The sequence below is a fragment of the Accipiter gentilis genome, chromosome 7 (assembly GCF_929443795.1).
Source record: "Accipiter gentilis chromosome 7, bAccGen1.1, whole genome shotgun sequence".
Classification (NCBI taxonomy): domain Eukaryota; kingdom Metazoa; phylum Chordata; class Aves; order Accipitriformes; family Accipitridae; genus Astur; species Astur gentilis.
In genome coordinates this window covers 9,191,998-9,213,354 of record NC_064886.1, presented here as the reverse complement: position 1 = coordinate 9,213,354, position 21,357 = coordinate 9,191,998, and the positions used below count along the sequence as shown (strand labels likewise).

The 21,357-nt window shown below is 44.9% G+C and overlaps 1 protein-coding gene across 3 annotated transcripts in view; it reads left to right on the top strand.

Moving 5' to 3' along the window:
* Positions 1 to 21,129, top strand: part of PSKH1 (protein serine kinase H1) — a 40,696-nt gene extending 19,567 nt beyond the window's left edge. For 2 of the 3 annotated variants that reach the window (XM_049805769.1, XM_049805768.1), the window contains exon 4: positions 12,824 to 21,129. In XM_049805769.1, coding sequence (XP_049661726.1) covers positions 12,824 to 13,141 — 318 coding nt within the window. In that variant the 3' untranslated portion in view covers positions 13,142 to 21,129. The remainder of the gene's footprint in view (positions 1 to 12,823) is intronic. The other variant, XR_007506721.1, reaches the window with a different exon arrangement.
* The last annotated feature ends 228 nt before the right edge of the window (positions 21,130 to 21,357 follow it).

Sequence of the window (21,357 nt, the reverse complement as noted above, 5' to 3'; positions counted from 1 at the left end):
TTTGTCCTCATCTGCCCTTCAAGCTGAGCAAAGCTCCTTTGCCTATAGGCTAGGAAAATAATGTTCTCCAGTCTTTCTGGGGACAGAAGCCAGCAGGCAGATTCTGCTGTACGGCGCTTTCAAAATCTGTCACAGGTGAAGCAGGGAGAGCGTGGGGACCAAATCTTTTATTTCCCCAAACCTATTTTGTTAACTTGGCATTTACTTAACCAGTGGCTAATCAACAAAGTAGAATACGTAGTGACTGTGGTTCTCTAGAAATTGCCAAAGGTCCAGTGGTATTTGGGGGTTTATTGGCCAACCCAGCTGAGGGAAGGAAGAGTATGTTCATTGTATTTGCAGATGACATTGAATTGGAAGGGCTGCAAAGTGCATTTAATTCCAGATGGCCCTAACAAATTTGAGCAATTCAATAGCAGGTACAAATTTTGTAAAAATAAGAGTAAGTTAGTGCACAAAAATAGGTGAAGAACAGAAGATTAGGAGGTGTTGGCTTCTCAGAAAAGGATCTATGAATCACAAACTATTATGTGAGACAGTAATATCACGCTTGTGGAAAAAGACGAACATACTGAGGCGTATGAACAGAAAGAGAGGCTGCGTGTGGTATAATGCTGCTGCATTTAGTGGCTGATGCAGCGTGCCAAGCTGAAGCTCTGACACTTCTGGGCAGCGGACTTCAAAAACGCCGCAGGGCCAGCAGAGAGACTTGACAGAAGATCAACAAAAACAATCATGAGTCAAAAAACCACAGTCTCCAGAAGACTGAAACATTTTGGCTGTTTGGCCTAAAGAAGGTGTTGTCCTGGCAGTTTGCAAATATGCTGCTTCAAAGAGGAAAAAGAATAATCTTTTCCAGATTATGTCAAACAGGAGCCTTAAATTATATTTAGAAAGATTCACATCAGACCTTTTACAAGACTAGCGTCTCCTGCTCCTTAAAATTTACCCAGAGGATTGCTGAAGCTGTCTTGAAGAACAAGTCAGGCAGTCATCTGTCAGGAATGATGCATCTGCAGTGGATCCTTTGGGGACCATGGGATGGATTGGATGGTCCCTGAATGTCCATTGCAGTCCTGGTTTTACCCTGATTTCCTAAGGAAGCAAAGTTTGTGGAACTATGCTATTTAACTTCTAAGGTCAGTTTCAGCCCAATTTGAGCAATGTTGAGAATTCAAAGGCCTGAAGTTTCTGTGAATTTTATAGAAGTCAGTGGTTCTGTAGGAGAGAGAACTAAATTCACATCCTTGCTGCAGGAAAGGTAGTTAAATATCAGTCCAAATTTATCCAGAGAGCTGATCAGCACATGTTTATTTCTGAACCATTTGTGGCACACTTGACCCTCTTAAGCATGTGGGATAGAGCCTGGGCAGTGGTGTGTATAGGAAGGAGGGATGTGCTGCTGTCATGGAGGGGAGATGACAGTATTGGCTGGGGACAGGGAGGAGAAGCACTAGAATCATAGAAACCTTGGTTACAAGAGAGGTTTGGAGGTCTCTAATCCCATTCAGTTTGAGGTGGGACTGTTGCCAATACTAGATCATGTTGGCTGTGACTTTGTCTTCCTGAGTCTTGAAAGGCTTCAAGGATGGAGATCCCCCCACCTCCCTGGTGACCTTTTCCAGGGCTGCACCACCCTTCCCCTGGTATTTCCTGATAGGAACCTTCCAACGTGCAGCTTCTCCCTGTTGTCCCTTGTATTGTTTGGACCTGCTGTGTGGCTCTGTAATCCTTGTAACTATTTTCAAATAAGTGTAATCTGCTATTAGATTGCTCTCAGACTTCTCTTTGCCAGACTGAACAAGCCCAGCTCCTTCCACCACTTCTTGGAGGCCGTGTACCACAGACCCCTGGCCATCTTGGCAGCCCTCACCTGGATCTCCACATCCTTCTTGAATTGGGGGATGGCCAGGCTCGACAGTAGTTAGTATGATTCCACATAGCAAACTGAAAACTTCTGATCTCATTTTTGAAAACAAAAACAAAAGCAAAAAAACAGTGTGGGAAAGAACAGGGTAGGATATAACAGGGAAAAAAACCAAACACACTGGTGTAAGATTATAGCTGCAGAATTAGGAATGTGTAAGCTAGGGATGTTTGAGTTGTCCTTGCTACTTCACTTTTTCTTTCTTGTGGGTATGCAGTTTGGTGTGGTTTCAATGACATACTTTGTTGTTCAGCAGTTTGGTTGTTGAATAGAATAGTTTGGATGTTGAAACAGACTGAGAAGATAATAAGGAGAAACGTGATGGAGTGGGATCCAGAACAATTGTCCTGCTCTGGATTCTAACAAAAACGCCCCAAATAGTTCCAGGAAAGACAACTGTAAACCAGTCATCCAGGACTGAACTGTGATAAACCAAGCAAACCTACTTTAGTGTCTCCTGATGTTCTGTGCACTTTAAAATTTTCAAAGTGGCAATAATTTATATCCACCTTGCCTACCCAAAACTGCTTTCTGGGAGAGAAACAGGAGTGTCATTAGATTGGGCCATACTGGCCTAACTTGGGAAGCGCTGAGATACCTAAACCTGGACTTTCAGGAAACGCTTGAACAGAAGAAGGGGCATTTCACCTTCTCTGATCCATGCCTGGGTTGGATTCTGAGTAAAATGGAAAGAGTGACTCTAAGGAAGAAAGGAAAGCCAAGCTAGGCAGCAGGGCAGGTGCTGCTCTTCTGCTGGAGCCTGGGCACTGCTGATGTTTTCAGCACAGCTTCTCATCTGCATGCTGCATTTGGTGCTTGGACTTGAGGAGGTTAAAGGAGTCCTCCGTGCTCTGCTGACAGCCAGGGAGCCAGGGCATGGTTGGACTAGCAGCTAAGACTGTCTTAGGATTTACTCCCCCTTGTTTGTTCTCTTGTAAGCACCCAGGGCTTGTGCATCAACAGCTTGAAGCCTGCAGGAGGGGGGGGGGTGTGTGTGTGTGGAAGGTTATCTTTGGCCTATCTGTTCACCCCCCCGCCCCTCCCTGCTGCACTAATCGGCATGATAAAAGATCTTTTTCTCTGGGGAAGATTTTTCCTCCCTCTCAGGGACCACCATTTCTTAGTTAAACTGTAACTCCGAATTGGTACGTAGAAACGTGTATTAGCTTCAGTTCCAGTTCTCACCTGATACATCTCTTAAGATAGTAATTCAGAATGAGAGAACATCATTCAGATCAAATTTGAGTTTTCTTTTTGAGAATAAAAGCACTGAAGATGTCAGGATACCCAGATGTTACAAACAGATTGGAAAAGGTATTTCCCAGTTTAGTTACTGCAAATACTGTTGTGAACTGGTGCTATAGCAATACCTTTGGAAATTTCTCTTTCCCCTGCTTGCCTTTTTGATGGAAGTCTCCAGCAGTCTGTACTTGGTGATCTCATCTTTTCACCTGTATTCTTCTGAGTCCAGGTCTCTTGACCTTGAGATTTTTCAATATACAATTCTTCACTCAAGGTAGTGGTTAAAGTCCCCTATGTCTAACTGTAACTTGCTGACACATTTTTAAGAGATGGATGTGAAGCGATCCAAGCTAAAATGTGGTATTACCCCATTTTAACGTACCAGTTATTCCGCTGGGCATTACAGTTAGAAGCACTATCCCTGGCTGTAGAGAAAAGCTTTGTGTTTATTTTTTTTTTGGTAGCTGCTGTAACTTTGTGATTCTAGCTGAATACTCAGTGCTTGTACAGGGAAAATCGGCTGGCTATTTCCATTCGAAAAGCTGGGTTATAGAAGTTCACAGCACCAGATGGCTCTGCATACTTATAATGCTGTGGATTATTAAAGGGCTGTTGTATTTTCCTCTTTCATCCTTCCTTTATTCCTCGTCCCCACATCAACAAATTAATGCTGAATGCTTGGGAATCTGTCCTGCACAGACTTTAGCACATTACATCTTTTCATTGGAAACTTTTTGTTCCGGCCCTTTTGAACTGGTTGGTTTTCATCACCTCCTCCTTGCAACTGCTTGTGGGCTGAATGATGCCCGGGGCTGTGCAAGCCTTGGGACTGGAGCCTTGGCGCAGTCCTAGGCTGGTTCAGCACGTTACGTCTCATAGTTGCTGTCCCCAACCTGCTCCTTTGGAGTTGACGCTTTCTGTTTTCTGAAATCAAGTGGGAACCTCCTAAAGTAGACAAAACAGCTATGTTAATGTGAAGACTCCTAAAACCATCAGCCTGTGGTGTTGTCCGAATCAGGTCCTTGCCCAATACCACATTAATACCTATTTTGCGAGACTTCTACAGCAATGTCTGGTGCCTCATGAAATGGACACTGCTCTTGCATGAAAGATGTAGTGCGAAGGAGGACCTTCGATTAATTTATTTTTAAAAGCTAACAGCATGTCACTTGTCTACCACAACAGACATCGGAATTTTAAAATACAGCTACTCTAAGAAATGACAGAAGATGGAGGGATGTGCCCTGCCTCCAGCACCATACATATGTGTTAGGTTGAGTCATTTTTGAGGCGGGGGGGAGGCATTGTTGTTCATATTTGTGATACCTGGGTGCCATCTGTGTCCAGATTGACTTTCTTGTTCATGGTTTTTAATGGTCCAGATGTCTTCAATGGGATTGCAAACAGCAGCCGTCGGTGAACACAGAGTGGAGACATATATAGAGACACGTACACAATTCTGAGCAGTGGTATGGCCAAGTGCATTTATAGGATGGAAAGCAGCTGTTGTGAGCCTTGCTTTCTGCATAGGTTCTGCAGGGCAAGAAGGGCTTGTCCTGATGCATGTAATTAACATCCTGAACAAACTCCTTTATATTAAAAATTCTGCCTGCCCAGGTCAGGGGTGGTCTTTGCAACTTCTTCAAGAATGGTATCTGCATGGCCTGTCCTCATAGGGGTGCGAGTGTGTATCTTGGGGAAGATGCACTGCTAAAATCTAGAGAATTCCAAAATCTGATTTAAAAAAAATACTTGGGGAGGGGGGGGAGTAACCTTGAAACCTGAATATAATAGAAATATTTCAAAGAACTAGTGTCTGACAGGAAAATGGATCAGAAACATCTTCCCCATGTATTTTAAGGTAAAAACAAGTCAGAAGCCAGCATGAAGCAGTTGTCTTGTTAGCTTGTTTGCCGTGCAGGTTTTGGTGACCACTTGACAGCAGCGTGTGCTCCCATCACAGGCAGAGTAAAATTCAGGGACTCTGCTCTTGTATCTAAAATCAGCCCTGAAAGCTGCTCTGCCTATGGAGTGCTGGCTCCCACCCCCACTTAGATTTAGTTTAGATGAGAAGGCTCATGTTGGTAACAGAGGTCAGTGTTTTATTTCAGACACACGTGTTGGGAGCTCTTGGTGGTGTATGCCAGGTTCGTGCTCGCTTCAGCAGTAAGTGAAAGAGGTGGGTTGGTTGTTCAAACCAGAGAACAACGTGTTGTTTGTTCCCCTCATGCTGGCGTGGACGGCTTCTCAATAGCTTTTATGCTGATGTGAATAACAAGCAGGGGTGGTGATGGGATTTAATCACAGAGGGCCTAGCACTACATGCAATCACCTAGCCTAAGTGACACTCAGAGGAGGATCTCTTGCTTTTCCTCCTCCTCCTCTAGACTCGGAGCCTAAGTTTGAATAAAACATAGCATACTTGAGAGCTCTTTAAGGCATTGTAAATGAGGCTGCTTTCCCCTGAGTTTATTTTCTAGCAGGGCTGAAGTTGCAGATTGGCGATGTGCCCCGTGTTTTATGCAGCTTACAAGTTCAGGAGATGCTTTTGTAGGAAGTGCTGGCACACCTTGGAAGCAGCAGCTGTTGTTCCTGAGGGGCCAGAGCTACAAATCTCTACTGCAGGAGTTTCTCCCTTTGTCATTAAGGCTCTAAGACAGACTGTGGCATGGGTTTCATACTTGGTTCAAGTGCTTCTAATTCTGGACTCTGTGCCAGTCGCTCACTTGGGCTGATGTAGCTGCTTCTGCAGCCATCCAGTGAATCATGCCAAGGAACAGTGGCTGAAAACCCCAGCAGAAAAATTAACAGAAGCTCCCTGATTTGGCTCAATTTGATTGCACAAACCAAACCATCTGTGCTGGTGTGATGGAGAGTGCAGCATCAAAATGGGAATGAACAACACAAATGGCGTGCTCATCTTCTGTGACATGGAGTGTTGCTGTTAACAGCGATAAGGGCACCATATGAAGGCAGTCCCACTGACCAAGTGGATGTGTTCAACCCAGTCTGTCTGTTGGGGCAGGCTCATTCCCAATAAGTCTTTTTTGTCTTGTAAAACTTCAAAGTAGCTGTCTGATGGTTTTCTGTAGGTGAACCTGGCAGGAACCCGCGTGCTGCTGTAGGGTTTCTCAGCCTCCCTGGTGCTTTGAGGCTTCTCCAGTGCTTGATCAGACTCATCCTAGGAATCAGTGGGACTGGGATACAGTATTTTTGACCTAAGAGTGATCTTTTGCAGCTGTGATAACATGCTTTGTGCTTCATGTTTTTGTAAAGATCGACTGGCAAGGGAGATACAGGCCTTTGCAGTTCTGGATGTCGGTCACCTTCTCCATAACATCATCTTTATAGCTCATGTCCGTTCTCCTGAAAACAACACATAACTTGGGTAGGAATCAGAAAATCGATATATATTTCTCCTTCAGTGGGTACTGTCAAGACTAAAAGCAAAGCTTGGAAGTCAGATGGCTGGTTCTTTTATTTGCACAGGACTAACCAGAAGATCCCTCTGCAGCTTTATGTCTCTAGCAAAAATGTCAAGGAGTTTCAGTGTGTGTGTGTAGGCCTGTGCAGCGAGTGCTGTGCCTGTGGAGTCAAGGAGGCCTCTTGGATGGCCAGGGAGGAGTTGCTGTTACCTTGGAGAACGCTGTAGTTGGGCTCAAGCATGTCACTTGTAAGAAATGGGTCTGTCTGAAGTTCTCCTGGTTGCCATTTCAGACTTCATTCATGGTTTCACCAGACAATGAAAGCACAATGAGACTTTGGAGTTTGAGCATCAGAGTGACCCTGTGGTCCTCCTCTAGGTTATCTGTGAAGGTGCAGGGTGCTAAAAGGTGTCATCTGAGCCTGGAGCAATGCAAGGGGACAGGCACTCTGGCAAGGAGGGAATTTTGCCAATAACTGCAGTTCTTAAATATATGATGCCCATATACATCTTTACAGCCCATCATCCTTCTCTTCCTGAGAGGCCTCTTAACCTCTTGGATTTGGTTGTTGAATAGGATAAGTCTGCATGAAAGATAGAAGTGAGGAATGGGTGACTGCACAGCTCATCTCAAAGGTTGTGAGTTACTAACTGCAGTTTTTCTGTTTCAAAGATCCTCACAGTCACTAGAGAAAGTTCTGCCTCCTAAGGATCTCCGCATACCCGAAGGTTTGTGCTAGTTAGTAGGTAGGATGTAGTTTTGGGGGTTTGTTTTGCTTTGTTTTAATTTAAGGATCCTTTACAGCTTACAGTAGTACTAAGCGTTACTGCATCTCACCTCTTCTCATCTCAGAAGCCTGGCAGTCCTGCTCCTGCCTGGTGAACAGAGGGGAGAGCACCTTAGAGCTGTTGTCTTGTAAGCATGACCTGGTAAGCCTTCACCAGTGCTTCTTGATGATTAGATAAAGGAGAGTAAATTGATGGCAAGACATCCTCCTTCACGTTCTGCTGAGCCTGTAAAGATGTACAAGAGTAAAGATGTGCTGTTGTTTCCTTTGGTTGTTGCAGGGACCCTCGTTATTTCTGCATTAGGTTGAGCTATTCAGATTTACTTACTGCAGCTCTTCTGCTCCCTCCCACTTTTTTTTTTAATTCTGCTGGGTCGTGTTTTTAGCCACTCTGCTAAATTCTAGAGTTACAGACATTACTTTCCAGAGGATATTCAGTCCTCCAACATAAGGGCCAACAGTCTTCAGTGTTAAAATAGTCTGTATCCAATGTTTGTCTTGTGAGAAACGAGATTTGTGAAACGGATGCTGCACCAGCTATCCCAGACAGAGGACTTGATTACAGCTGTTTGAAAAGCTGGTCAGCTGTAGGAGGTGTCTGCTGGCATTCAGCAAGTACTGCTGAGGGCTGAGATTCTGCTCAGAATATGGCTATTTACCCTTTTTTACAATATGTAGAAAGACACCAGAACTACTGTAGTACCTTTCCCTTCTGGAGGAATGCAGTCTAACAGAGGGAGTGGCACAGAAATTATACTCAAACTGCAGTACATTTGAAATCAGTTCATAGAGGAACAGCGGTGCAAGGTGAACAAGTATCAGTGGCTTCTCTTCGTTTTTGTGGCATTTTTGTGCCACAAAAGAGAGAAATTTGGAAATTTGTCACTGCAGTAGTGAGATTAAAGGCAAGGCTATCTGATGGGATTTAGCTGATGCAATGTTTCATGGCCACTGGATGGGAGCATTTTTCTTCCAAGCCATTCTGTTTCTCCTCAGAGAAGCAGAAGGGCAGAATCTCCTCTAGATTGCTTCAGTCTTGTTTTGTGAGTGCACCTTGTGTCCTTCACTCATGTCCTTCTTGGTGTTCCCCAAACACACCATAGTTGACCTTCCTCAGCTCTTACACAGACTCCTGCTACTGCCTTGTAGTGTTAATCGGGAGGGTTCCTTGGGTTTTGCTAAATTAAAACTGCTGTTTTGCCAACTGATGCAAGGATTTTGGAGAGTGGATACACTTCTCCAGGGACTGGGGTTGAAAACTGCTAAATTCATTCCACTCAGTGCTTCAGTAGAATGTAGCCTTACCTATTTTTAAAGAAAAGGCTTCAGTGAAATAAAACCAGAGGTGTATGGTACAGCAAATGAAACCTCTGGCTGCATAAACAGATCAATAAACTGATTTGTGTTTGCTGACCAGAAGAAAAATTTAATTGCAAGTACTCCATATTCACCATTTGTGGTGAAACTAGAGTAATTGGAATAATAAGGAATCCAATTTGCTTTTGTTTGGAGTTAATTCTTCTTCAGGTTTCACTAAACTGGACTGGTGCAATGCACGGGCCTCTCAAGGCTTAGGCTGGTTATGTATTCACAGTTTCTAGGTCTTCAGACTGGTATGTTCTTCATGGATTTCTTCAAATTCTAAATTATCACATTTGCCATCTTTTAGTATGACTTGAAATGGTTAAAGTAATATTGTTCCTGGTGTTTAGAGGCTTGTTTCACCCGCCAGAATCTCCTGCTCTGTGTTGGGCAGCCGTTGGTTCACTGAAGTTTGAATGTGTCTGAATGGCAAAATAGCTCTCAGGTTGCCTCAAGTTCCAGATCTGTGCAGTCACTAACATCTGCAAGAGGAAATAATGCTTTCCTGCATCACCTGAAGATGTATTTCCAAGAAAAGTATTGTTGTGTCAGTCCTCAAGTATTTTTCATTTGAGTGCATCTCCTGCATCTGTTTGGATTTAGGTAAAAAAGAGAGGATGAAGATCCTGGCATGATTGTATCTCTGTGAGGGACAATATTGAGAAAGGTAAAAGATTTTAGGTAGACGAGAAGAAATACCCCAGGAAGAACAATAAGGTTGGAGTTGTGTGAATGTGTTGTCTCCATTTGAGTAGGACAAAAGCTGTTTCAAGGTATCTAAGTCATCTCAATTGCTTGTAACAGTAATGAAGATGGTAGTAAGAGTTCTTAAAAAGTTATTGTTGCAAGGAGAGTAGACTTGTCACCAGCATTTAATATTGAGTTAAAGTTGGTAAATTGGATAGATGTATTGTTAGCTTAGACCTCTCGTTAGCATTATTTGAAGAGTGGAAGATGACTCCTCTATGAAGGAATGGGGTGAGCGCTCTGTCTGCTAGGAGGAAGAGGACAAAGAAAGAAGTGATTGGAGGCTAATGGGTTATAGACAGGTAATGATGAATTTGTGATTTAACTGTATGAATAGCTGATAACTTAAGTGTCCGAAAAAAGCTATGGAAAATAGTTTTGATAAAAGTGAAGGCAAAAACCTCTTGTTGCTGGGTTTCATTTGGATCTGTCCGTCTATGGAAGAGAGAACCCAAAGGTCATCTGTAACTGGAGGTCTGGAGTATAAAAGGAATGTGATGTGTTGACCTGCTAATTCACGTATGGTATGACCCTGGTATTACCGAAGATTATGCCAATAAAGATTAAACCCTGCAAGTTGATTCCCTTTGCTGTTTTTTAACAAAGGAAGCACCTTATCTAAAAGTCTGGTAGCAAATCTATGGGCTTGAAATGCAATTTATATCTCCCTGTGGCAGAGGCAGATTTGGCTTTTTGGTTCTGTGGTTATAAACAGCATAAAGACTGAGCTCTTCAAAGGGTCCATAGTTCTGCGAAACAGACCAGTGTGTTTGATTGCAGTTGTAACCTTTATGGTGGTTTTTGCTACATTTGAAATGTTTTTTTGCTATTTTATTTATCCTCTTTATAAACAAACACCTTAAGTCTTTGATCAAAGATTGTTCCTATTCTGTTCTAATAAGCGTCTGTTATTTTCTTATCATTAATTGTCAAGATGCATTTCATCAGCTAAGAAAAAGTTATTTAAGGCAGGTCATGACAAACTAATTATATTTGAAAGCGGTAGAGAGAAAAGCTTGAATTTTAAGAAATTTTTGTAACTGATTTTGTTCTTGAAACGTGGAGGGGAGTGGATTTTGGACGTAGTTTCAAAGCACAGAAGTGGTGTCTGATCCATAGGCGAAGGCTGTGCTTCCTTCCTGAGCACTCTGGCTCTAAGTATTTCCATTTCTATCCTGAATATGTTCCGGAACTTTTTTAGGTTTTTATTCATGTACTGGTATTTTCTTTACATCAGGTAGTTCATATAATTTTCAATCTCTTCTCTTGCATAGTTAGTGACAGTGATCATATATCTAACTGTAGCTAAGCTGAGTAAGCCAGACCATTTTAGTCATTGCTTGTGAAATAAGACTTTCTGTACCCTGATCATCCTAGTAGCTGGTTCCTTTGCTAGAGCGTGAGTTCATCTTTCCCGGCCATGCCACTGACTGTCCCTGCTCTGGGGCCAGGAGCAGTGCAGTAACTCTCAAGAGCATCATGGCTTTCATTATAAAATCCTCCTGTGGATTAGCTCTCTTGCTGGTGCCTTTGAGTCTTTTGAAAGAGAAAATTGCTTTCAGGAGCAATAAATTGCAGACCTCGAAAAAATCAGGACATACCTTTTTTAGTCCTTTTACACAAGAAAAGGGCATTATATCTGACTGTACAGTTGGTGGACCCCGGATTTTGAAATAGCTGGGTTCTTTTCTTCCTCATCAAACGAAGACAGGAATGAACAACACAAAGTAGCAGCCTTTTTCTTTTTTAACCACACATGCTTTTTCCACTCAGTTACACATATGTGTTTGTACCTGACCTTAATTATTGTGTTGAAATCTTCACTTCATTGCCTGAATCTGCTCAGGCTTTTTTTAATGCAGCTTGGGATGTGTTCTCCACGTACTTGAAAAATTCAGTATTGGTGATTTCAGGAGGGGTGAGACCCACACAACACCCAGTGATTGCAGAAACCTGCTGTTGCCTGGGTCCATTTGACACTTGTTTTTTTTTATGCTAGCCATATGCCTTCTCCACTCTTACAGTGGATTTTGCCACAGTTTTCTTCCTCGCTTTGCTGACAGCCCAACCTTCACATCGTGCTAAAGGAAGTGTTCTCGCTTCTCACATTAGTGCAAATACGGTATTTTGTCAGAAATGAAACAATTTCAGCATGCATGGCTGTAGGTATTTGTCTCATCAGTTGTTATGGCTACACTTTGGTGTACTGGGGGATATAGGAGGCATTTATTATAGGACTAATTAATTATTTTGGACTTGGTAAAACTAGTATTTTGTAAAAAATTTCCTTCCTCTTTCCTTGGTAAGCATTCCTGAAAATTCCTTATATCTGACATTTATATATTGTTAGAATGTTTTATGAGTTGGCTGTTCCAGGGTTGACCAGTAGCAACATCTCCTATGTTTCCAAGTGGGAGTAAGACTGAGTACCATGGCAGGAAAATCTCCTTAGTCTTGGTTTCAGGATTGATGCAGAGGTCAGTGCTTGCTCGCTAGATGTGCACCTTAAGATGAAGGCTTAGAAGAGAACCAGGGGTCTGGTGTCAGGATCTGTGCACTCTGAGCAATACGGCTCGCATTCAAGCAGTAATGGCTTCATCAGATACAAAGAACTTGGATTGAGAAGGCTGTTCAGTGGGATACAGTTACTGTTCTTTTTGTAATAGTTGTATGATTTTGGAAGATGACGTGAGGAGATGAGGTGGGAGGCCTCAGGGCCAGCAGTTGGAGCAGGACACAGATCTGGGAGCCCCTGTCTGTCTGTGGTGCAGCAACTGGAGCAAGTGCAGGACCAGAGGGACCAGGGAAGTCCCAGCCAGCTGCTGGAGAGACAGTTGAGGCTGGGGGTTGACTGAGACCACTTGCGCGTGTGCAGGTGTCTGCAGGGGTGAGGCACCTGGAAGGAGTGAAGATCCAGGGCCAGTTGCTGAACAGACTGCATGTGCAAGGGGTCCATGGGGGTCTGTGCCACCACTGGAGTAGGGTCTGCAGCCTTGGGGGTTGCTGTGCCTAGGTGCTAGCAGCTGGGAAGACTGGGATCCAGAGTCAGCTACTGGGCAGGCTGAGTGTCTGAGCCCACCTGCTGGAGGGATCCATGCCACACTTATGTACGTATAGGCATTTCCCACTAATTCAGCCTCTCTCCCTAACAGTCTCTTGAAGTAATTGTGCCTCATTCTCCTCGGGCAGATACTGTTGGTTACAACTCGGAAGATTTGAGGATGAGAGAATGGAAGCAGCAGAATGCCCCGAAGCACCTTTTGGGGATGGGAGGAATTAATCAGCAAAGCTATGCCAGGATGTTTCATTCTAATCATCTCTTTTCTATTTCAGCCCTGGCCCAGTGTGTCCAACCTGGCCAAGGATTTCATCGATCGTCTACTCACGGTGGACCCCAGCGACAGGATGACAGCCCTTCAGGCCCTGAAGCACCCGTGGGTGGTCAGCATGGCAGCCTCTTCCTCCATGAAGAACCTGCACCGTTCCATCTCGCAAAACCTTCTCAAGAGGGCGTCTTCCCGCTGCCAGAGCACCAAGTCCGCACAGTCCACCCGTTCCAGCCGCTCCACCAAATCCAACAAATCACGGCGGGTTCGGGAACGGGAGCTGCGAGAGCTCAACCTGCGCTACCAGCAGCAGTACACTGGCTGAGCACTGGGCTGGGACCTGCCAGGCGTCTTTCCAAATGTCTTCTCTGCGGTGTAGCTGTGCAGTACTCTTTGCTGCGCACTCACTCAGTGAGAAACAACCAGGTTCCTCCCTCCCTCCCTCCAGGTGTCCCCCTCATCCATGAGGAGGGGTCTCCCGCCCTGTGCACAGGAAAGGGAACCTTGTGGTGGCCATCCCACCCTGCAAGCTGTGCCACGGGGGGACTCATTCAGGAAATGGGGGAGCCCTTGTAGGCTCAGAGCACAGCTCAGAGCCTCAAGTAATACACAAATTAAAGAGCCACGTGGGGAGAAAAGCTTTTTCTGTAGCCCAGGAGCTTGGTTGTTCGTAGTTATTTATTAATACCAAAGTGTTAAGTTTCTGTCACTTGCATATGAAAAAAAAAAATCACTTTATGTGTATGTACATGCATGTATGTGTATGCACATACATGAGTGGGTGTGTATATGTATTTAAAAATTATGTATACACAAATTTTGAGCTGGTTTAGTCACTCTCTGGTGCCTTTGCAGTGAAGCTGGTATGAGTCACATGCAGATGGAAGTAGGATAGCTCTGACTCACTGGCGTGCTGCCCACCAGCTCCTCGCCAAAGAGATGCCAGACAGCAGTTTTCTGTGACGGCTGGGAAGCAGCGAGGTTTCCCCCAAGGGCTGCCATCCGCCTGATGACGACAAGGGTTTACTCAAGCTGTACGAGAGCTGCCATGCAAATTGGCAACCAGGCTGAAGTGTTGCGAGCCCAGAGCTGGAGTCTGAGTTCCTTTGATCCGGACTGGGTGGGTGCTCCTGATGGAGGGGTGGGAAGAGGATCATCGTCCTGCAGGAACTTCACAGTACGCAAGAGATATCTTTAGTAAGGCAGGTTTTTTGGGGGGGTTCCTTGCTGTCCCCCTTGAATTATCCTTCCCCTATTTGCAGCAAGACCAGTGCCTACCATGCAGGGTTTGTTGTTCTTGCTGTGATATGGCCCTGTCATGTCTGTGACCTGTTGATGTCTTGCACCCTTCAGAGTAGTGTTACTGACCGTGTCACTTTAACAAAACTTTGGTGGTTCCAGGTATTGCTCCCTGTCTGCAGATTTTTTGGGGCTTCCCTGCTTTGTATGCCTGTTCTGCCCCAGTACTGCCATCCCTTCTCTGGGACAGTGAAGTGGTGGTGGGAGCTGTTGGGATGGCCACAAATGGCTCCATAGCATAAGGGTAGGGGCTTGAGTAGTGGAGGTCTGATCCTGGAGTGTCAGCAGTGATTATCACTGGAGATGTTGCACAAACACCTTAGAGCTGTTAGGTGTGACTTAAATCCAACAGGAAAAAGCTGCCTTTCAGGTTTCTTTGTACTGGATGTGATGTGGGGGCCTCTTGTGAAGGGATGTCTTGGGGAAGATGGGTGCTGTAGAACTGAGCTTTGTGCAAGCTTGCCAAGATATCTTCCAAACTAGTCAGAGCAGCAGAGCGGGGCTGTTGGCACGGTCTCGGGGTGAATTCGGCTTCTTGTGATAGCAGAGACAAGATCTGCAGTGAAGGTGAATGCTGGTTTTTGAAGCTTTTCATACAAAGCCATACAGTTTGCTTCATGCTGTATGCTTGGGAAGTGCTTGCTTAGCTCTGGGCTGGAGGTGCAGGCTATGCAAGTTCAAGGGGCTGACGAGCATGGCCTTTCTGCCCAAGATTGATGTCTGTGCTGCTGTGTTTTAGCGTCAGCAAGGTTTTAAGTGGTCGTTCACATCTCCAGGGAGCTCTAACTTCACTGGCTGCAGCCCCTCTTGGTCAGCAAACAGCAAAGCAGCACAGCTTTGCTGGGAGAAGACTGAGTTTTCTGTGCTAAGGAAAAAAAAAAAAAGGGAATTTCTAGGGATGTGCTTCCCACCCCAAAGCTAGGATGGGCCATAACCACTGAGCACAGCTCTGTGTGCCCAAGTGTGCGATGGGGAATAGGCTGGAGGAAACCTGAGGACAGCCAGGATGTGTAGCAGGGGTGAATTCTAAATCCTTTGCATGGTTTTGCATATCATTTTGAGAACTCTGATCCTTTGCAGGCTGCCCTTTCTCTGAGTGGCCATCCTACCATATCGCACACAGTCTTTCTTCCATCAGCATTAACGGATACCACAGGATTACCAAAAATGGGTTTTTTTTCAACTCTGTGGACTGCAAAAAAAAAAGTTTCTTCAGCTTCCTTTACCTTCTCATGTAGTTTTCCCTGGTTCGTTACCATGAACTATAAACTAGATGTAATTTCTGATTTCTGACACAACAGGCAGCTTGCCACATTTTTCTTCATAAAGAATTCAGTGCCCCTCATATTATTGCAAACAGCTCTCCAAAAGCTGCAGCCACTCTAAGACAAGTATCAACTGGAAAATTGTTCTTACCCTGTATGTTAAGAGATGGCAGGATGCTCTCTCAGAGGGCTTCTGATTTTGAGCTGTTACTCATAAGAGTATTCTGCATATTCGGAGCATCACACCCAGGCACTGCGATTTCTTTTACCTCCTGGGTGCTTTCGTGGCCCTCCCCAGATTACCTTGCATGATTATTCTTAAAATAGGTATTTTGCCTATGCAAGGAGGTCAAACTGATGAACTGAGCCAAGACCTCTAGAACCTGAGACCCTTCCCTTTAACCACTTGACCATCAAAATGCACAGGCATTGTGCAGATGTCTACCCATGCTGTTCCTTCATGCTTTCCCTCATGGGAGATAAATAGAAGTGGAGAGGAGGTCAAGATGTTGAGCTCTGGTGTGACCAGGCTTGCTTCTTCACCTTCACAAGCAGAACAAGAATCTTCTCATGTGTGACAATTTTTGCTTTGTTGCTCTTTTCAGCAATTGGTTTTTCACCAGGAAAAGTTAAAAGCGATATTGGTCATAGTGAGTTTAGGGTGGAATATGTTTTGGGAAGCAAGATGTTGCTATATAGGTTCCTGACAGTATCGGTTTTCTGTGATGATACACTACGACTGGTAGGTGAATTGGCAGAAAGGAAGATCCTTCACATACATGAGCAATACTGGATAGCTGCAACCTGCCTCTTTGTATGGAGATGCTTGTGGTCCTCAGGCATCCCACTACTGGGGAATTGCGCCAAAGAGGACCAAGTCCATCCCATAAGGGGCTTTGGCTTTTCCAGAAAAAGAACTCTAATTCTCTTCACAAATGCAATGTTTTCTTGTTTGCATGGAAAAATCAATGTAAACGTGGAGAAAATCTTTACGGGCTTTCCTTCCATCATTTGATTAGAACACTCTTGGCTCAATCCCTCTTCTTTTTCTAAATTCAGTATTTGCAGGAACTCTTATACCCAGACAATAACATTTGTGGGCAGAGGGGAGAGGAGTGGAGCTGTGTCCAGGTGTCCCTTGAAGTCCTTGCTGATCTTTCTGTTTTCACTCTGTCTGGAAAACTGTGATGGTCCAAATGCTATGTTGCAAGGTCCATCTTAAGAACAATTCCTTGGGTGCTTTTATCCTTGCAATTGTGGCACATTTTCAGCTGGGTCTGCTGTAGGGGTGGGGTGTGGACAGGCAAAGTGCTGTGATTTTGAGCTGTAGTTCAGGTGCCTTCAATCAGGCCTCTAAGAAGCTCTTCACTGTGAATTATCTTGATTGTCTGTCTTCTGGTGCATCTCAGTTTATCTTAAGTCTCAGGAGTTTACACTTTTCAGGAGTGTCTTGTTTGGGGATTTTAGAAGCTAAAATCTCTGAAATGTTTTTTCTGCTCTTCCGTTTCAATTTTTAAATCTTCTGCTTTGGCTTTTAATGGTGATTCTTAATTTGGCTCATGGGGGTTTTTGGAAGACTTCCTCTGGTACTGAATTAGCTGGGAGAACGCAGGTAACAAATACACGTTCCAGACCATTGCTGAGTTGCAGTCTCTATGTTGGCTGGGGTGCAAATCGCAGAGTGCTTTTGTTTTTCGTACTTTTGTTCATGTAATGAAAATGAAGTTGGAATGACACCTAGTGGCAAACTGTAGCGTGTCCTTGTCCAAGTACAGCCCTCTTCTAGTTGCGTTCCCACTGTTTCAGGGTGAGATGCTCTTACAAAGAGGAACCTGGGTTTGGTGTGCTGAATGATGGTGTTGGACCACAACCTGCAGTCCTAGATGTTCAGCAACCTTCTCAGTGTGGCACCGTTTTCTCCTATACAGATGCCGAAGAACAGCATTTTAGCCCACACAGGGATGAGCATGAGTCTACATGTAGACTCTGGAAAGGGTGCTGAATGCTGGGGAAAAGACGTGTGCAGTAAACCCTGCAGTGTCTCAAGGAGATGCTCACCAGCACCCTGCCTTGGGGAGACATCTTAGGGGACACTAGGAGAAAACAAAGCCTAAAGATGCTGAGGTTGGACTTGGTAGGTTTGGGACTTTCTCCCATCATGAGACACAATGGAGCAGCTCAGGGTGTTGCTTCCCAGAGTATTCTGTTTCAGGGAAATGCAGTTTTATGGAGTAAAGGGAATTATGGTTGTTTGTCTTTTGGAACTTAGCAGTACTGTGTAAAACAATCCCATCATTTTGTCCTGGGAGTTTGGCTGCTCTCCTGGGGGAGAGAATTATGGCTTTAAAGAACATGGCCTGTTGATTGCTTGATTTTTTTTTTAATTTTTTTTTTTTTAGGGTTATGGCAAATGAATGCAAAAAGGTCTTCCAGAAACAACTTTAGGTGGTCTACAGACTTGCATCCAGATTTTTGAGTATGTATTGTATTCTTCTATGCATTTTGCTAAAACAGCAATTACATGCCCCTCTTTGATTTACTTCTCACACTTCTCAAGCTTCTAAAGACCAACATGTCAACCCAGTGGTGGTAGAACCCCCGCCTTCCTTCAGTCCAGAACAAGCCTGTGCTGTTTAACACTGAGACTGTAATAGCATCCAGATGCTCCTGCCAGTTCCTGGACCATGTTGATCTTGGAAACATGCAACCATACGTGAGGGACAGCTTTATAGCCTTGTGATGAGAGTAAGTCCAGACAAAAGGGCTCTGACCTGCTGGCTTCGGTAGTGATGTGGAAACCAGCTGCAGTGTAGGGCCTGCGTTATGTATTTGTTTTGGAAATGATAAGCCCTCAAACTCTTAACTTCTTTGGAATTTGGATATTTTCTTCTTTTAGGTCAGATGTTTTCTGCTCTGGTAATTTACAGTCTTTCTTATACCTTGCTCCATTTCTCAATCCTGTTTTCTATCCGGGTGTTTGGCTGAAGTACTAATATAGTCAACTTTTATGTAATGTACGAACTGGAATAGGAATTGTGGTTAACTCAGCTACTGGGCAGCAACTCTGGATTTGGCTCTGCTGGAGCCACAGTGAGTCCTGGAGCAAGATAAAAGCATCTGTACGGTGTCTTGCAGGTGGGAGAAGGCTCCGTTTGAGGACCCTGCAGTGCAGGCTCAGCTAGAGATGATCTTGTACAACATAGGACAACTGGGGCATGGCTGTTACAGGCCTCTTATTAGGCTGCATGGGTCCATATTCCTGTTTTAAGTGATGATACTAAAGATTCGGAAGGTTTGAGGTGGGGTAGATAAAAATCTCAATTGTTTGACTTAGTTTTCTAAAGGACGCAAAGCAACACAGAGATAGGCTTGGGGGGGGTGGTGGAGGGATCACACCCTCTGGAGGAGTTCCAACTGTTCTCTGGTGGCAGTGTATTCCAGATGAGCCCTTGGATTTGCAGGGAGAGTGGTTGCGTCCCGGCCTCTCACCAGCTCAGCTTCGTCCCCAAAAATATCACAAAGTGCCTGTACCACTCAGTGCTGGATACCCAGTCCCAAGTTATTTACACCACTCTTGGGAGGTTTTTGGTGCTTTTTTTGACCACTCAGTCTCCTCTTTCAGCCTGGATTAAGAACGCAGCTCTTGGGTGCTCTGGAGGCAGGTGCCTGCATGTCAGCTGTGCCTTACTGTGCGGGAAATTTGCCAAAAAAAAAATAATGTGAAGCAGCAGGGATGCGCAGTAGCAACGGCATCATGGAGCTTGTTACCTTGCACCCTCGGTGTCCCTGTGGTGGAGGGAGCTCTGCCTGCCTGATGACAGTTTTTCCTTTTCCCGCTGTCCTCCCCTGCATGGTAAATACTGTAGATCCCTTGTGTGTGATGGGCAAGCTACTTGCTACTGTTGCAAATATCATTGCACTGTGTTTGCTGAATGTGCAAGAGATCTGTGGCCCCAATGAGGTGTGTTAGAAATGAGCGGCTCCTGCGTGGACGCCCAGATGCCGTGAATTTTCCTGTTGCCTTTCGCTACGGAAAGACGCCTCCCGGGAAGCTCTCAGGACCGGAGGTCTTCTGGCAGTTGCTGTTATTTTTGGTTGCCAAATTTCCGGTGCTTGGTTGGAGCGGTTTGGAAGTAACTCTGGTCGCGTCCCATTAGTCTCCTAATGGGGTTGTTTTGAGAAGCATCCGGTTCTGTGACTTGCCTTTCGAGTCCTGTCTTTACACTAAGGACTGTCCTGTAGGATGAGGTCTGAACCATTGTAATTAGTCTGTAATGTTACAATTAGAGTGTACAGAATTATTTATTTTGTGTATTCAGTCTGCTAAACATGTAAATGTATTCTGTGTGCTCCATTGCTCTGCTGTCCTTACTTCTGGCTCTTGGATCACCCGCGGGCTGACCAGCTTTTCAGGCTGTGAATGATGCATCGAACGCCAGGAGCTGCTCACCCCTCTAACATGTTCTTAGAGCACAGCAAGAAGGTACCGAAGTGCCTGTAAAAGAGTTTGCTGGTTTCTTTAACACAGCTGCCAGGCCAGGAGCTGCCTGAGGGGAGACCTCTTGTAGGGCTGGGATGTCCACAGGGATGAGTCGGGCACTCAGCCTCTTGCTGGAATGCAGGGTTTGGAGGCTGAACAGGCACTTTGGGACACTTTGTTCACTTTTCTTTGGCTGCGAGGCGGCAAACAGGGCCAGAGAAATACCCTGGTTTGCCCACAGCAACTCGTCACCTCTCGGTTTCACTCTGAGCAGCTTTTATGGGTGCACAGGAAAATGTGTAATATCAAGTGAAAAATGCATACCCCTTTTGAATCACCTTCTCCTGGAAGGGAGGTGATTTTTCAGGGGCAAGGGACCCTGTCCCAGGAGTGGCAGGGATGACAGTGACCTGAACACACAGAGCAAGTGACCCATAGTGCTGCAGTTGATCAATTTCTGTTTGAAGCTCTGTGTGGCCACCAGTTTCTTCTGCCCATATGGCCCATCCCCACATCTCTGATGTTCAACTATCTTTAAGGTCATTTAGGAGCTAACTAAAGCCAAAACCAGAGTGTTCTGCTTTCATGGGATGAGTCTTATTTCAAGTACCATGGAGTGAAAGCACACTCTAAATGTCATGGCAGACTGGTGGGACCGGTGTGTCCCGAGTGCGGCTGCTACCGCCGGCCTTAGGGGAGGTTTGCAAGGAGCTCAGCCCCAGTGCCCTTCTTCCCTATGTCCCAGGTGAGGCTTTGCAATGCAAAAGAGTCTGAGCCAGCAGCTTCACAGGTTTCTCTGCAAGCCCCAGTTCCCTGCTGGAAGTTTGCTCCAGTTGCTCTTGTTCTCTGCAGAGCAGACCACTAAATGAAGCTAAATTTTATCCAACCAAACTAAAACTTATCAGCCCTGGGCTGTATTCGAGCAGCTTTTTTTTATTTTTTTTTTAAACTCAAGCATATGGGCCAGACTATTTGTCTTTACCCTCCGCTCATTATCTATAACCCTTCCCATGGGTATGTCTCTGTGTAACATTGCGCTTTCTCTGTGACTACTTGATAAAGAGTGATTACAACATTTTGGGGGCTGTGATTCACACAGCAAAGGTTTTATATCACATTCACATCATGGGTAATGAAAAAAACCCCCACACCTTATGTTGGGACAGTCTGATCCTGCTTTTCTCCATGGTGTCCTTATGAGCAGCTCTATTTGGAGCTGCCAGGAGGCAGGTTTTAATTCATTGACCATGTGTGAACACAAGACTTTTTTTTTTTCTTTTTTTTTTTTGCACCTGCCATTGTCTCAAGAACCTGTTTGGGTGAAAACATTGCTTTCTTCTGAAAACCTGTTGCCTGGCCTTGAATTTTTTCCGCTTCAGATTTTCCTTTGGTATGGCCTTGAGTTTCCCACTCTGTTACCTGGCAAATCTGCCTGTGTGAAGCAGCATGGTGTTCTCCAGCTGCCCCCTTCCCCAAGAGCTGGAGCTGCTGTTGGCA